The sequence below is a fragment of the Emys orbicularis genome, chromosome 2 (assembly GCF_028017835.1).
Source record: "Emys orbicularis isolate rEmyOrb1 chromosome 2, rEmyOrb1.hap1, whole genome shotgun sequence".
NCBI classification, from domain to species: Eukaryota; Metazoa; Chordata; order Testudines; family Emydidae; genus Emys; species Emys orbicularis.
In genome coordinates this window covers 258,012,188-258,028,426 of record NC_088684.1, presented here as the reverse complement: position 1 = coordinate 258,028,426, position 16,239 = coordinate 258,012,188, and the positions used below count along the sequence as shown (strand labels likewise).

General features: G+C 40.7%; 1 protein-coding gene across 1 annotated transcript in view; it reads left to right on the top strand.

Annotated features, from left to right (window-relative positions):
• The window catches only part of CUBN (cubilin), a 208,766-nt gene that overhangs the window by 43,799 nt on the left and 148,728 nt on the right, over positions 1-16,239 (top strand). The window contains exons 23-26 of the mRNA XM_065398849.1: positions 8,458-8,644; positions 13,203-13,363; positions 14,349-14,530; positions 15,263-15,419. Coding sequence (XP_065254921.1) covers positions 8,458-8,644; positions 13,203-13,363; positions 14,349-14,530; positions 15,263-15,419 — 687 coding nt within the window. The remainder of the gene's footprint in view (positions 1-8,457; positions 8,645-13,202; positions 13,364-14,348; positions 14,531-15,262; positions 15,420-16,239) is intronic.

The following is a 16,239-nucleotide window of genomic DNA, read 5'->3' as shown; positions in this document are numbered from 1 at the left end:
TACTTCCAAATGATCAGTTTTCTCAGCTGCCTTCATTCATACGTTAGTTATCTGGCACGGAGAGAGGAAAAATTATTAGCAATTAAGATTTAATGGGAAACATCCCAGCTAGGAACCTACTATCAGTCTGAAACTAATGTAGGAACAGATTTATATAGCTTTTCTCTCTCTAAGAAAAACCTTAGAGTATGAAAACTTTCTGGGTTTTTACTAACCCAGAAATCATGAAACCTTTCCTCTTATTTTGAAACAATACATTATTATTGTAAACTGTCCCTCCATTTTGTTAGGCTGCTGCTACAGCTGCTGGACTATCAGCATGAGCATGTTAAAAGAAAACAGTCTATTGGCATATGTTTGCAGGGTCCAACCATGCTTTTGTGTAAGTGACTCTATTGGAGGTTAATATGACACTTTCTCCTCCAACCCTGTATCACAGACTGTTGCATTTAACTGATGGCCTTTTGCAATAACATTAACATTTTCTGAACAGAACAGCTACTTGTCATGACTCTGTACTCTCGGAGTTTGTCTCATCCCTTTCCGACTGCTCTTTCAGCAGCCGCTCCTGCTATTGATCAGTGCTCAGACAGTTTCTGTTCTCAGCTCTATTCACATCTTCTATGTTCTCTCCCTGGGCAAACTTACTGGTGAGCTTGTGGCTTCTGTAACATCTCCTAATTACCTCGGCCCTTCGGTCCAGTTTCACATCTTCAACTATCTGCCTGCCATCTTCACCTCCATGTCCCCCCACCATCTTAAATTCAACAAGAAGGAAACTGGATTTCTTCTCTTTCATCCCAAACTCTGCCATATGTGTCACTATTAACAACAGTAACACGATCACCCAGACTCACAGCCACAGCCTCATATTCGACTCCTCTATCTTTTTCCCATCACAAAGCCTACCAAACTTGTCACTTTTTCCCTTTAACATCTATAAAACCCACACTTTCTTTGGGATTGGACTTTCAGCTGGTGCTTTATTGTCTGAACTGACTTTCCATGTCTGATTTAGATTATAAACCCGTGGGGGCAGGGACCATCTCATCTTTTATGTTTATACAGTGCCAAGCAAACTGACGATGCTTAATGAGATCAACATTTTCAGAAGTGTTCGTAGTCATGTCTTGGTTTGGAGTTCCCAACTAGAGATTCTTAGGCCCTGATTTTCAGACTGAGGAACTGCCATCTCTGATTGTGGGTCCACAGCACCTCTGAAAATGAAACCCTAGGTGTCTCATAGTGGGTGCACCAAAATCGAGCGAGACAATTATTTGTCCTCTTATGAAAATTTGGCTACATATAAATAAGAATAATTTAATGCAGCGGTTCTCAAACTGTTGGTCATGACCCCAAAGTGGGTCGTGACCCCATTTTAATGGGGTCGCCAGCGCTGGCTTGAACTTGCTGGGGCCCAGGGCTGAAGCCGAAGCCCGAGCCTCACCACCCAAGGCCAAAGCCTGAGGATTTCAGCCCTCCGTGTTGGGACTCAGGTTACAGGCCCCTGCCTGGGGCTGAAGCCTTTGGGCTTCAGCTTTGCACCCCGCCCAGGTCAGTGGGGCTCGGGTGGGCTCAGGCTTCGGTCCCCCCTCCTGGGGTCGTGTAATAATTTTTATTGTAAGAAGGGGGTCGCAGTGCAATGAAGTTTGAGAACCCCTCATCTAATGAAAACTTAAACTGAAGTTTATAGAGGAGAATAGGAATGGACTCTTAGGGTTTGAACTACCAGATGATAAATGATAGCCTCCTACAAGTTTCAAAGAAGCTTTTACAAACAAAAAGGCAGATTTAAAATGTCCTTTTGCAAAGGGCAGGAATTCTTCCTTCCCCAGAGGGCATTCAGGATTTAGTGAGTGCTGCAGCGTGCGGCAAATTCCTATAATGGGCCTAGTGTGTCTGTACCAATATTCATCTGGTGGTGCTGTAGTAGCAAGGGCTTAGCTTGAAAAAGCAAGCTAATTCAGAGGTAGATGGGCAGTTCTAAGGGAAGTTGCAGCATTCTAAGGAGCCTTTTTCTATTTAACATTTATAATGACTAGAGATGGTGACCATGGTTGGATGAAATAAGAACTAACTAAAATCGTCACCAAAAATTGAAACCATACCTGAACCACTTTGGATGTCTGAACATGTATGGCTTCTTGTTCTCCCCCGTCTCCCCTACAGTTTATATTACACTTCTATGTACATGTCTTGGTTTAAGCTGGGGCTTCATGCAGAAATATCACAAAAGAGCTAATGCTCTCTGTTTAATCTGACCTAAACTTGGAAATATAATTTCCAGAACAATTTGTTTTTTCAGCTCAACTACTACAGTTTGGATAAGTATGGACAAGCATCAGATAACTATCAACACTTTTGGCTGTTTATCTGAACCAAACCAATTCTCTAAACCTCCTAACATTGGCTGTCTGTTAATAATAACCCCTTAGAAAACTGAAACGAAAATCTGTTTCCTTATAAAGATACATTTTTGTTCTTTGCACACACAAAATATTAATGTAAATTTGCTCATGAATGCTGAGCTGCTGACGTTCATTTTTAATCTTAGAACAAAGAACTGTGAAGCTGCCTTGGTGTAAAAGAAATACACACACACACACTGAATTAGGGGGACTTAGCTAACAGATGCAATTACCCTCTCCCATCAAATTATATCAAATGTTAAGTCTTCTATCTTTAAGATTGATATTCATTTCATACCTATCCAATTATGCATGGGCAGTATGTACTTATATTTGAGAAAAGAAGAGGATATATACCAGTGCTGTGGATTTTTTGAAGTCTAACACATTTTTTTTCCTGTTAAGAAAATGTGGTTCTAATCATGTTTCTTGTGCAACAAGTATCTTCCATACTTTTTCAGCTACAGTTTGGGAGCCAGCTGCATTGTAATCAATATCAGAACAGGTCAAAGTAGTTCTAGTTTATATTAGATGTTCCAATGGGAAGACTAGAAGAGTAGTGGCTTTAAATTATTCTACAGTGACTGAGCTATTGAAAAGATGAACAATGTTATCGTATAAAAGGGAACAAATACGAGTGAAAGGGCACTTTCGTGTAAAATAAAACTTCCTTTTTGCATCTTTATAGCGAAGGGGAGAGTGTTTTTGTTGGCATGTATTATTTGTGATATATTTATTATTCTGATAACACGGCCCTAGAATAACAGCAGACGGAACCTTGATATCATCAGTTTAAGTTATAATTCTGGTAAAAAAAGCAAACAGAACACTGGAATATGTAGCCTGGAGCATGGAACACTATCTGGAAAGTTACTGAACTCTGTGAGCTAATGGGGATAAGCATACCAGATAGTAGGAACATGAGTGCTATTTGGCCAGCCAAATACCACCTGAGTAATAGTCAGCTGTTGAACATGTACCTTGTTCATTGGAACTGTCTTGCCCTAGCAACAGAACATGGGCTTTCCCTCTACTATATTACTTGAGTCATCTATTTGACTTTCAGGGAAATGGTCTCATAGGGAAACAAGCTGATATTTGGATAGAAGTTTAGAGTCTAGGGCCAAATGAAAAGGACCTCTGAATGTGGTGAAGGCTGTATAAATATCAGCATAGATAGACAGACAGATAGAATCTGAGTATCAGCCTCTTTTCCCATCTCTGCTGGCTAAACCACATTTAGACAACATGCAGTGAGCCTGGTCTTGCTCCCAAATGAAATCAATGGCCAAACTCTCAAAGGGTTCAATCCTGACTGGGGACAGAGGGCTTGGCACCTTGCAGGATCCAGCCATAGCCTTCAGTGGGAACAGGATTGGGCCCCATATATGTATTTAATTATCCTTTATTTATTCACAAATACCTGTTCTGTTTTTAGTCAAAGAAGGTTACATTTCATTCTTTCCTTTGTGGAGCTTTAGCTAGTCGCTCTTAGCAAGAGCTTTTATCATGTTTTTGTGCCAGTTGCTTTCTGGATGGAAATTTTGTTCCCAAATTCCATATTTGACATATATATTCCACATCCCTCCCATCTGGGGAATGATGGGAGTGACTATGACTATCATTTGAAATTTCTCAGCTTCTGTAGGACTAAGAGAAGATGGCACTGAGTGATCAGAGAGACCAGAGTTAAAGGAGGAGGTAGCTGGACATTATAACGTTGGTAGCTGGACAGTCTAACTTTGGTTTAACTGCGGTGCTGGTACACGTGTTTTATGAAAACCATTCACTTACTGACAATCCAGCCTGAGGCTGGCAAGGGCGTGGCATTACTTTTTGTCAGATTAATTTGTATCTGCCGGCCTTGTTATCATCAAATGTGAGCTATTCAAACTGAAATGAATCTGTATCAAAAGAAAATATGGCTTCAGACTCCTATCAGCACCCTCATCTCTAGCATGAACATTTTCTTCCTTAGTTTCATTGTATTGCTTCCTTTCCTATTATTATCTGAGATTAGGAATAATTTCTTTCCTTAAATTTTCCCTCTTACCTGGAAGGTATTTATAGAGTATGATCATGAACAATCCCAGCACCAATTCTTTTCTTTTCTATACTTTTTGGGTCAAATATTGCTTTCCGCTAGACTCGTGAAACCCATGGGCTTCAGAAGGGCTGCACAAGTATTACCAAAGAGAAAATGTAGACATGTATGTCTAACTTTCTAGTTGATAGCATAGTGTAAATTCAACTCTAAGACAACATTTCAATGGACATTATCAGTAATTCCAATTGCGGGATGAGAGGGATGGACCTTTTCCCCTGCTGAGCGGGCAAAGATGGGAATTGAATGTTGTATATGGCAGATATACATGGAGAAGTCAAGGAGGGATGGAGATTCAGTTAAATTGCTGTGGCTAGTGTTTCTGAATAACGGGGTTGAAACACTCCACAAAGGACCTTTGTTCTCCTTCTCATCCTCAGCTGTGGTTGGTAAAAATTAAGTCAGTTAATGCCTGCCAGCAGCAGGCTCTTGAGTGCAGATGTGCTTTATCTACTGCCTGTGGAGAGGAATACACTTCATGTAGAGAGGTGGCTTCTTTTTCTTTTTTGTAAATATGCTTAACGTGACATAAGGAGCTCAGTGTTAGGGAATCTGTGTTCTTTTTTGGCAGTGAAAGATCAAACTAAAAGAAAAATCACAATTTTACCCATGATTTAATACTCTGAGTTTTGCTTTGGATTAATAGGTATCATGGCAACCAATGAATATCCCTTTATTGGAACAGACAGTAACATAATTTTCTGCGCTGTGCATGGCTGCATGAGAAAGAAACATGAAACCTAACTTTTTTATTAGTATTCATATTGGCAATGTTATATTAGGTTGCAGTAGTTTACAGCCTTTTCTAGCAGAGCAAACATTAATGTTGTACTGAAATCAGAACCAGATTCAATGGGTTTCGAAAACCTCACACACTGGCAAAGAAAGATGTGTGATCATTCTGGACAAATACCCTTTTCTTCTTTCTTTAGTGAACTTGAGTAGTATATTTAAAATGAACGGGAATACATATTTTTCCAGTCTTTTATTAATTTCATCATGGCATCAGGCATTCTGAAACTTGGCAAAGGGTCTAGAGTTCCTCTTTCTTGCTTGCTTACCTAATAATTTTAATTGATTGCATTAGTATTGCAAACTGAAGCTAGCACATTTCAAAAAAACCTGACTTTTTGATGCTGTGTTAGTGAGGTGATTGCAAAAGATGAGTACCCATTCTTCAGCTGAAACCAGAATAATGTGAACAATAGTAGTTTTGCTGGCTGATGCACATGTAAGTAAGTGAGGCCATTTGGCACATTTGCTCTTTTTATAATCTTTACAGCAGTGTATTCTAAATGTGTTCTTGGCTCTATGTAGTTGTAGCTGGAGGACTGACGTGGGTGAGACAGTTACTATAAGATCTGTCATGTTTCTCCTTCAATCTTTGAGTTCTGGTGCAAAATGTGGAACAAAAAATAACTTCTGGTTTGGATTGCCACCCAGGTTTGAAAATGGATTCCTTTCAGGGAAGCAAACATTAGTGACGCAGGGAAACTGGAATATCTTCTCCCTTGAGGGACTGCAGTGGTTGCTCTTAAAAGGGATGGTTAATGTTCACACTGCAAATTACGTCATAACATAACCATTTTAATGCTCTCCAGACTAGAACCTGGCATTCATGGTCTCAGAATATGCAATATTGCCAGTCCCAAGCACTCAGAAATCATGAGCGAGGCCCAAAAATAACCATGACACTGGCCTAAACATTTTGAGGGTTTTTGGTTTTTTTGCCTTTTGGTTTTTGAGCCTTTAGGATACACTTGATACACATTTTTGTGTTCTATCTACAACCATGAGGGCTAGAAACGTACTTTATAAAATCACAAAATCAGCTGACTTTAAGATTGGAGGCTTGAAGAAAAATGCCAAATATCATGAGATTCATGATAAAATAATGAAAGTTGGTAACACTTGTGAGGGTATTGCACATTGGACTGATAAAGTACCAGAGATTTCATTGAAGGTGACCAAACTTGACCTTAAAATTACATGCATGCATTTGAGCATAGGGTGACCAGACATCCAGATTTTATCGGGACTGTCCCGATATTTACTGGTTTGTCCCGTGTCCCGACCGATGTTCAGTCAGGACGTGAATTGTCCTGATATTTTGCCCTCCAGCGCACAGGCGGAGGGGGCTCATGCCCCCCCCCCCGACTCTGCCCCCTCCCTTCCCCATTGGATCCCTCCCCAAATTCCCGCCCTTGCCCCGCCCCCTCACTGCCCCATTGGATCCCTCCCCAAATCTCTGCCCAAATCCCCACCCTGGACCCGCCTCTTCCCCAAGCACACTGCATTCCTCCTCCTCACCCCTCCCTCCCAGGCTTGCGCTAATCAGCTAATCAGCTGTATGGCAGCGCAAGCACTGGAGGGAGGGGGGAGATGCAGGACGCGGCCCCCAACTCATTTGTACTGAGTGTGAGCCATGTAAAAAGATGTGCATGTCATATTTCTGATCACATAAGTTAGCTTTTCATTTGATGAGAGATTGGCACAGTAAATCATAGCAGCAGGAAGAGTAAAGAGGGCTAACACAGTATTGGATTGAAGCAAGAGTTCAGTATTGTACTGTCAGTTTAGAAACCATTAGTTAGATCACATTTGGCATATTTAATCTTTCTAGATCATTAAAATACAGAGGGAATGTTTAACTTTTTATCCCTCAGATTGGTCATAGGATTTTTGCTCTTTTTTGACATAAGTAGTATTTCAGAAAGTTAAATATGCACATTTCAAAAGGTTTTAAGAAGTTAAATGTTATAATTATGAAATTCCTAAGAGCAGAATGGTGATCCTGATATTCCTTATATGAAGGGCCTGTGGCTTGCATCAGTTCTTACACTACTATGTAAAGTATAAGGCATTAAAGTGTAGCAGTAGCTTGTTACAAACTAGGTTTCAGAGGTCTGTTAAGGCCTGGTGAAATGGTTAAAGTTAGTCATTGCACTCTACTATCTGCTTAGGCTGTACATTGTAATTAGTGTAACCATGATGACTACATATGAAACATTCCATGAAATCTATCATGCATGCCATTACTCTTATATTCTGTCCTACAGCAAGAGTTTGAACTTTTGTAGAGCCTTTGCTCTCTCTTTTTGCAGAGGTTCTCTCAAATCCCCTCATTTCTCCATCCCATTTTCCACCTCATGCCAAGGCTCAGTGTCATGGTTGCCCTCTTGTTGGTCCAGGAGGGATGGATGTAACTCATTCTAGAACTGTATCTTGGAGAGAACAGCTGGGTCCTGGCAATCAGGGATTTTATGCTTTCCTTCAGGTAGAATGTGACCAGTCAGGTGCCCCTTCATGACTTAGGTAAACAGAAAAAGGACGTTAGAAAGGAAAATCAACATTGCTCCTAATTTAGCCCAATGGAGGCCACCTGAGAGCAATGTGAGATGTTCTCTTCACACAGGGAGTGAATGCACGGTAGCTTTCTAAGCCTCTGTTGCTCTGACGTTCAGGACTCAAAGGCAGCACCTTGTGCTGACTGTAGATCATCAAGCTAGCCATTACAGTGTCCTTTTTTCCTGTCTCCCAGTGTTAGATCAAAGCCTGTTTAGCAACTAGAAATACTTAACCCTCCACCACACCACACATACCACCACCACCTCTGCCTTTTGTATGCACATTGATTAAAGAAAGTTTTACTTAAACAATCAACGTGTCAAATCAAGTACAATAAATCCCTTACACATCCTGGATTCTGTTTTTGGTTTGATGGGTTATTTTAAATTGGGAGCACCATCAATAATATTTTTCCAAGATAAGTTACAATATAGAGTAGATCAGGATGTTTGGTCTCCTGTCTGTCAGAAATAGATATTTATTTTTAATTAAATATGTGCTTTAAACTGTTTCATAACCAACAGACATCTTTGGAATGGAGCTTTGTGGTTGATGTATCTTCAAGTCACTGTGTGCTCTGCTTCTTTCTTTTAAAAGTGTGCTCCCATCAATACACTGATGCCACTGGTGTGCTGACATCTCCAAACTACCCCAGAAACTACCCTGTCAAGACAGAGTGCATATACAGGATCAGAGTGGAAACCAACAAACAGATTGTGCTGCACTTCACCAACTTCACCTTGGAAGGGAATAAGCTTTGTTCAATGGATTATGTGGAAATCAGGCAAGCCCATTTAGTTCTATTAACCTCATTACTGATCGCAACCAAGGGGAGGAAGTAGAATCCATTTAGGCTGAACAAGAAACTGTAGCCTGAAATGTACCTGGAACTGGCAAGAAAGGGTTTGATAGTGAACTAGAAATAAAACCTTGTTGCTCCCTCCTTCCTATTCCATTCTTATGTTTCTCACCTGTGATGGCCCTGGATAAATTCTAGCTGTCAGGGTAAGTGAATGGATTCTTGTGGGGCTTGTCAATTCCTCAGCAGAAGGACCATCTCTTTTTGTACTGGTTGGGGAGAGGCACTATAAGTGAAAGAAAGCATAGCATCAGATAAAGTAAAAAATCTTAAATGAATCAAACTGAATAATAGAATCTCTATGGATAGAAATTCCATGCTTGAACAATAAGATATGGCTGTAGGAATCTACTACTGACTACCTGACCAGGACGGTGATAGTGACTGTGAAATGCACAGGGAGGTTAGAGTGGCTTCATTTCAACTATCCTCGTATTGGGTATATGTCACCTCAGGACAGGATGCAGAGGTAAAATTTCTTCACACCACAAATGACTGCTTCATGGAGCAGCTAGTCCTGGAACCCACAAGGATTGAGGCCATTCTTGATTTTGTCCTAAGTGGAGCACAGGATCTGGTCCAGGAACTGGATATAGCTGAACTGCTTGGTAATAGCAACCATGCTGTAATTAAATTTAACATCTGTGTAGGGGGGAAAATGCTAAAGAACCCCACCACAGTAGCATTTAACTTCAAAAAGAGGGACTATACAAAAATGAGGAAGCTAAACAGAAATTAAAAGGGACAGTCACAAAGGTTAAATACACCGCTACCTCGATATGACGCGACCCGATATAACACAAATTCGGATATAACGCGGTAAAGCAGTGCTCCGGGGGGCGGGGCTGCGCAATCTGGTGGATCAAAGCAAGTTCAATATAACGCGGTTTCACCTATAACGTGGTAAGATTTTTTGGCTCCCGAGGACAGCGTTATATCGAGGTAGAGGTGTACCTGCAAACTGCATGGAGACTATTTTTAAAACACTGTAATAGAGGCACAAACTAACATATACCCCCAAATAAAAAAACCCAGTAAGATGACCCAAAAAATGCCAGCTATGCTAAATGGCAGAATAGAAGAGGTGGAGAGAGTCAAAAAGGCATCTTTTAAAAATTGGAAGTGAAATCCTAATGAGGAAAATAGAAAGCAGCATAAACTCTGGCAAGTCAAGTGTAAAAGTATAATAAGGCAGGCCAAGAAAGAATTAGAAGAAGAACTAGCTAAGGACACAAAAATTAACAGCAATTTTTTAAGTAGATCAGAAGCAGCAAGCCTACCAAACAATCTGTGGGGCTATTGGATGACTGAGGTGCTAAAGGGGCACACAAGGAAAACGAGGCTATTGCAGAGAAGCTAAATGATGTCTTTGCATCAGTCTTCACTACAGAGGATGTGGGGGAGATCCCTACACCCAAGCCATTCCTTTTAGGTGACAGATCTGAGGAACTGTTCCAGATTGAGGTGTCAATAGAGGAGGTTTTGGAACAAATTGATAAATTAAAGAGTAATAAGTCACCAGGAACTCAGGAAATTGCAGAACTACTAACTGTGGTATGTAACCTATATTTGAATCAGACTCTGTACCAAATGACTGGAAAGTAGCTAATGTAACACCTATTTTTTTTAAAAAGGCTCCAGAGGCAATTCTGGCAATTACAACCTGGTAAGCCTAACTTCAGTACCAGACAAATTGGTTGAAACTATAGTAAACAACAGAATTATCAGACACAGATGAACGCGATATGTTGAGGAAGAGTCAACATGGCTTTTGTAAAGGGAAATCATGCCTGACCAATCTATTAGAATTCTTTGAGGGAATCAACAACCATGTAGACTAGGGTAATCCAGTTGATATAATGTACTTCGGCTTTCAGAAAGCCTTTGACAAGGTCCCACACCAAAGGCTTTTAAGCAAAGAAAGCTGTCATGGGATAAGAGGGGAGGTCCTCTCATGAATCAGTAATTGGTTAAAAGATAGGAAACAAAGTGTCCGTTTTCACAATGGAGAAAGGTAAATACCAGGGTCCAACAAGGATCTGTACTGAGACCTGTGCTGTTCAACATATTCATAAATGATCTGGAAGATGGGGGGGTGAACAATAAGGTGGCAAAAATGAAGACATACAAAATTACTCAAGCTGGTTAATTTCAAAGCTGACTGTGAAGAGTTACAAAGGGATCTCACTAAACTGGGTGACAAAACAGCAGATGAAATTCAATGTTGATAAATGCAAAGGGATGCATGCCAAGCCCATGTATGCATGTATGCATGTTAATGATGGGTTCTAATTCAGCTGTTACCACTCAAGAAAGAGATCTTGGTGTCATCATGGATAGTTCTCTGAAAACATCTGCTCAATATGCAGTGGCTGTCCAAAAAGCATTAGGAAAGGAATAGATAATAAAATAGAAAATGTCATAATGACACTATATAAATCCATGGTACACCCGCACCTTGAATACTGCGTGCAGTTCTGGTCACCCCATCTCAAAAAAGTTACATTAGAATTGTTAAAGGTGTAGAGAAAGGCAATGAAAATGATTACAGATATGGTACAGCTTCCATATGAGGAGAGATTTAAAAGATTGGGACTATTCAGTTTAGAAAAGAGTTGACTCAGGACAGATGATAGAGGTCTATAAAACCATGAATGGTGTGGAGAAAGTGAATAGGGAAGCATTATTTACCCCTTTACATTACACAAGAACAAGGGGTCACCCAATGAAATTAATAGGCAGCAGGTTTAAAACAAACAAAAGGAAGTATTTCTTCACACAACACACAGTCAAAATGTGGAAGTCAGTGCCATGGAATGTTGTGAAGGCCAAAAGTATAAATGGATTCAATAAAGAATTAGATAAATTCATGGAGAAATAGGTCCATCAATGGCTATTAGCCAAGATGGTCAGAGACACAACCCCATGCTCTGGTGACCCTAAACCTCCAACTGCCAGAAGCATCTGGCACTGGCCTCTGTCAGAGACAGGATACTGGACTAGTTAGACCATTGGTCTGACCCCGTATGACCGTTCCTATGTTGCACAGTTGCATGTTTTGTAAAGCATTGTGTGCACTTACATATTTAAGCACTATAAATAGTTACTGCTCCGAAGAGTAGAGCTGAGTGCATTGTTACCCTTGATTCTGTTGAGCATTGTAATCCACTGCACATCAATGGTACTGTTCTCCCTCAGTGACAGTACACTGATGGCATCAGGAAGACATTGCAAACATTGATAATGAAGTTTTTGAGTGGTCCAGATCCTTAGCTGGTGTAAATCTCATAGCTGCATTGACTTGAATGGAGTTATACAGAATGTGTTATCGCAAGTATTTGACTTCAGTGGACCTGTGTAATTTTATTCCATCTGAGGATCTGGCCCAGTTTCTGGACTGATGTAATCTTTAATACTACAGTAAATTGGTAGTTAGGAGGAAATATTAAAATTGAGCAGATGGGGATGTGGGTCAGAGGAGGCATTTTCACAGTTCTGAAACCACATCAACCTGAGACATCAGATAGTTGTTTAAGTCTTCCTCATTGGGGTAAGAGGGGAGAACAGACCTTCTATCATAACAAGGCTAAACCGAATGTTTTAACAAAAACAAGTAGAAACAGGATTTCTCTCTTTAAAATATGGCTCTACTTTGGCGGCGACATATTAAAATGACACGTCGGGTTGTTTTTTAAATCCTGTGTGTGTGTGTGCACGCACAGAAATATAACTATCCTGAAGACCAACATATTCAGGAGGCACAACAAAGCATTGCATGTGCACCCTGATTGCAAAATTAGGGGGTGCCAGCATCAGCTAAGCGCAGGGTCAGAAACGTCAGCTGTGGAATCATCTGTGGAGGCCAGAGCAAATCATCTAAAACTAAGATTCAACCCATCTGTTCTGAGATATAGGTAGGCTAATGTAGGCTTTTGTTGCTTTATAGAGGACAGACATGATGACACTGATGCTTTGCCCTCATTGCTTCCCCATGCAGCTTGGAAGATTCCCAGAGATGCTTCTTTGGCTCTGTCAGGATGTTGAGACGTTTTGAATCTGTACTGGAATGAAATTGTTGAGATTTATGCCCTACTTTTGAAGGTATTTAGGCATTGCTGCTCTCAGTGTTGCACCGCTTAATTTAACTTAAGATTTTGGGCCCTAAATCTCATTTCCAAAAGGGACTTAGGAACCTAAATCTCATGAGCTCTCAATAAAATTTTGGCTTTTGAAATGAGAGAGAGGTTACTAAACTATTTAGGCCTTGCAATGCTGAGTGCAACAATGCCTAAATACCTTCACAAGCTGGGCCAAAGTGCTTGCAAATGGTTTGTGAGTAGTTGATTAAGACGTCTTGCACCCTTCAGTAGTTAGTAATGTATTCCTGCTAAAGACAAAGTTGAAGAAATCCCAGGAGACATTTCATTTACTCTTCTCACTCTTTACCTGTTTGGCCCAAGACTTTTCTTCTGTTTCATTCTAGAGATGGAGGCTATGAAACATCACCAGTCCTTGGAAAGTACTGTGGTTCAACTCTGCCTCCTGTTATCATCTCCCATAGTAACAGGCTATGGATAAAATTTGTAAGTGATGTATATGGCACAAGAACTGGATTTTCAGCTTACTGGGATGGTACCACAACAGGTAAAATGAGAATGCCAAGGGTGGAACTATTTGACCAATCTTCTTGCTAGATCTTTTATCCTTTTTCTCTGTGCAGTTTTCCACCTCCCCTGCACCTAACTGCATCCTGAATCCCTTTTAAATACTTTCCCCCAAACTTAACTGATTAGTGGCAACACAAGTTCAAGCAGTTTAGAACAGGGATCTATATTTCCTGTTCTTGGGTAAATAAGGGTTTTTCTCCAAGTGATTTATGACACACCATATTCTAGTTTATATTTTAACTTCCACTGTATCCTTTGTTTCTGTGCTTGTTAGGAAATTAATGGTGCTAACAGAAGTGGGGCTGAGATACAGCGTGGGAAGGCAGTGGAGCAGGATTTAGTATTAGAACAGCAGAGTAGGAGATAAGACTCCTGGGTTCTGTTGCTGTCTCTGTCCTTGACTTACTATGAGACATTTGGTGAATCATTTATCCTTTCATGTCTTCAGGTTACTGTTTGTATAGTAATAGCTATCTCAAAGGAATGCTGTTAGGATTAATGAGCTAATATTCATAAAATGCTTTAAGTTCCCCAGGGAAAAGTGTTATCGAGGTGCAGTTATTATTGTATATTTGCTATTTTCTGTCATAATTATGGCAAGGAAGAAGGGAAAATATGAGGATAAACCTAAAGTCCCTTTAAAAAGAGCTATAAATTCATTGCCATGGCATCAGTAACCATGGAAAGTCTCATGCTAATGGATGTAATACATTCATTAGCAGATGATTTGTACTTTTCCTGAAGTGTAATTCCAGCAGGACATGTCTCTTGCCTGAGGTTAGAATTTTCCCAAGGGGCTCTAAAGTGTATAATCCTGTGAGGTAGCCCCCTGCTGTGAAGCATTTCACTGGGTAAAGGAGAGTTACAGTAGCAGAGTAGAGCACTAAGCATAAAATCTCTTAATAAGAGAGAGACTGGTGAGGTTGAATGCAGTTAATTATGGTTCTCTTTGTTCTTTTCAGGCTGTGGTGGGACCCTCACAACTTCATCTGGCATGTTCATGTCTCCCAACTATCCCATGCCTTATTACCACAATTCAGAATGCTATTGGTTGTTGAAGTCAAGCCGAGGCAGCCTATTTGAAATCCAGTTTAAACAGTTCCACTTGGAGTTTCATCCAAAATGCAGCTCTGATTACCTTGCTGTATGTACAGTCTCTCTCTCTTCCTCAGATTAGGGTGACTAGACAGCAAGTGTGAAAAATCGGGACAGGGTGTGGGGGGTAATAGGAGCCTATATAAGAAAAAGACCCAAAAATCAGGACTGTCCCTATAAATTTGGGACATCTGATCACCCTTCAGATGGGGTATAGGTGCTGGAACTAGGGGTGCGGGGCGTGCTGCAGCGCCCCCTGACTTGAAGTGGTTTCCATTATATACAGGGTTTACGGTTGGTTCAGTGGCTCTCAGCACCCCCACTAGGGGAGGAAGCACAGTGTTAGTGCCCATGTACAGAGAGAGAGAGAGAGAGAGAGAGAGAGAGAGATTCACACCAAGTGAACAGTTCTAAAGTAGGGAAATTCCATCCTGAATGCCACCCTTAAAGTTATGGAGAGGATTTATCTTGGGACAGAGGAGGGTACAGGATGTGTGTGTGTGTGTGTGTGTGTGTGTGTGTGTGTGTGTGTGTGTGTGTGTGTGTGTGTGTGTGAGAGAGAGAGAGAGAGAGAGAGAGAGAGATTTAAGAGCAAATTGAAATGTCACTTTAGAAAGTTTGTCTCTTTATACTGTTTTTCCATATATAGCTTTCCCCATAAAATGTGATCGCTTCGTTCTCCTTTACTTTACATATGAGAGATCAGTTAAATGTGTTAAGTTTAATAGTTTTCACTACTATCATCATCCCTCAAGATTTTTATATCTCTCTTTATTCAAAGGTATATGATGGCAACAGTAGCAATGCTAAGATGCTGGGTAAATTTTGTGGGAATCAGATACCCGAGTCAATCCGCTCCACCAGGGACACTTTATATGTGAAACTAAGGACAGATGGTCATTTTGAAGGTAGAGGTTTCCTTGCTGAGTACAAGCAGAGTAAGTATGAACAAGAAGAGTGAGAGTGGCAAGTCGCTAGAATGCCAGTATTGGTTCTACAAACTTTTTATTGTATCCTCTGGTCTCATTTGTGAGCAGAATTCTCTTCCAGGAAAGATTGTGCATGTATTGTATTATTTGGCTAGATTCTCTGGTCTGCTAGGGCAGATGATTTAAAATGGACAGAGATAGCTAGTTGCAAATCCCAACATAAGAGAAATGTCTCCTGATGGAAAGCAGGTAGAGTTGGCTCTGCTGCCACGTACGTCTGCTGCCCCTTCTACTCTTTCATTAAGGACCGAATGTGTGTGAGGGTGTGTGTCAGGGCCATTCCAGGGCTGGTGCGTGCATGGGAGGGGCACAGTGGAATAGTGCGCAGCTACTCCTGATCTTCCATTGGTGTAGGGTTCAGACATTTTGCCAATGGTGGAAGATAAATTAGCCCCTTTGCTGCTGTAATTTCTGCTGGGGCTAGGTGGATGAAGATCAAGGAGCCACAACCAGATCCTTTTGGCCCCCTTCAAATGTAATGGGGAATCTGGTCCATAGATTTTAGTAAAGCCCATCTGGAACATTTCTGAGAGCTTCATTTTTCAAAGCATTTGTTGCAAAAGACACATTTTTGAATTTCTTTGCAAAAGAATTCTTCTCCTGGAAGTACCTGAAAGTGTTGAAGTTCTGCAGAGAGCAGAATACCAACATTTGGAGGTGTCATTTCTACGAATCAATGTGCTCGGCTTGTTACAATATACGCACAACAAAAACAAATCAGTTCCTTTTATACTTATTTTTATTGGTACTAAAGACTGAACCAATGTAT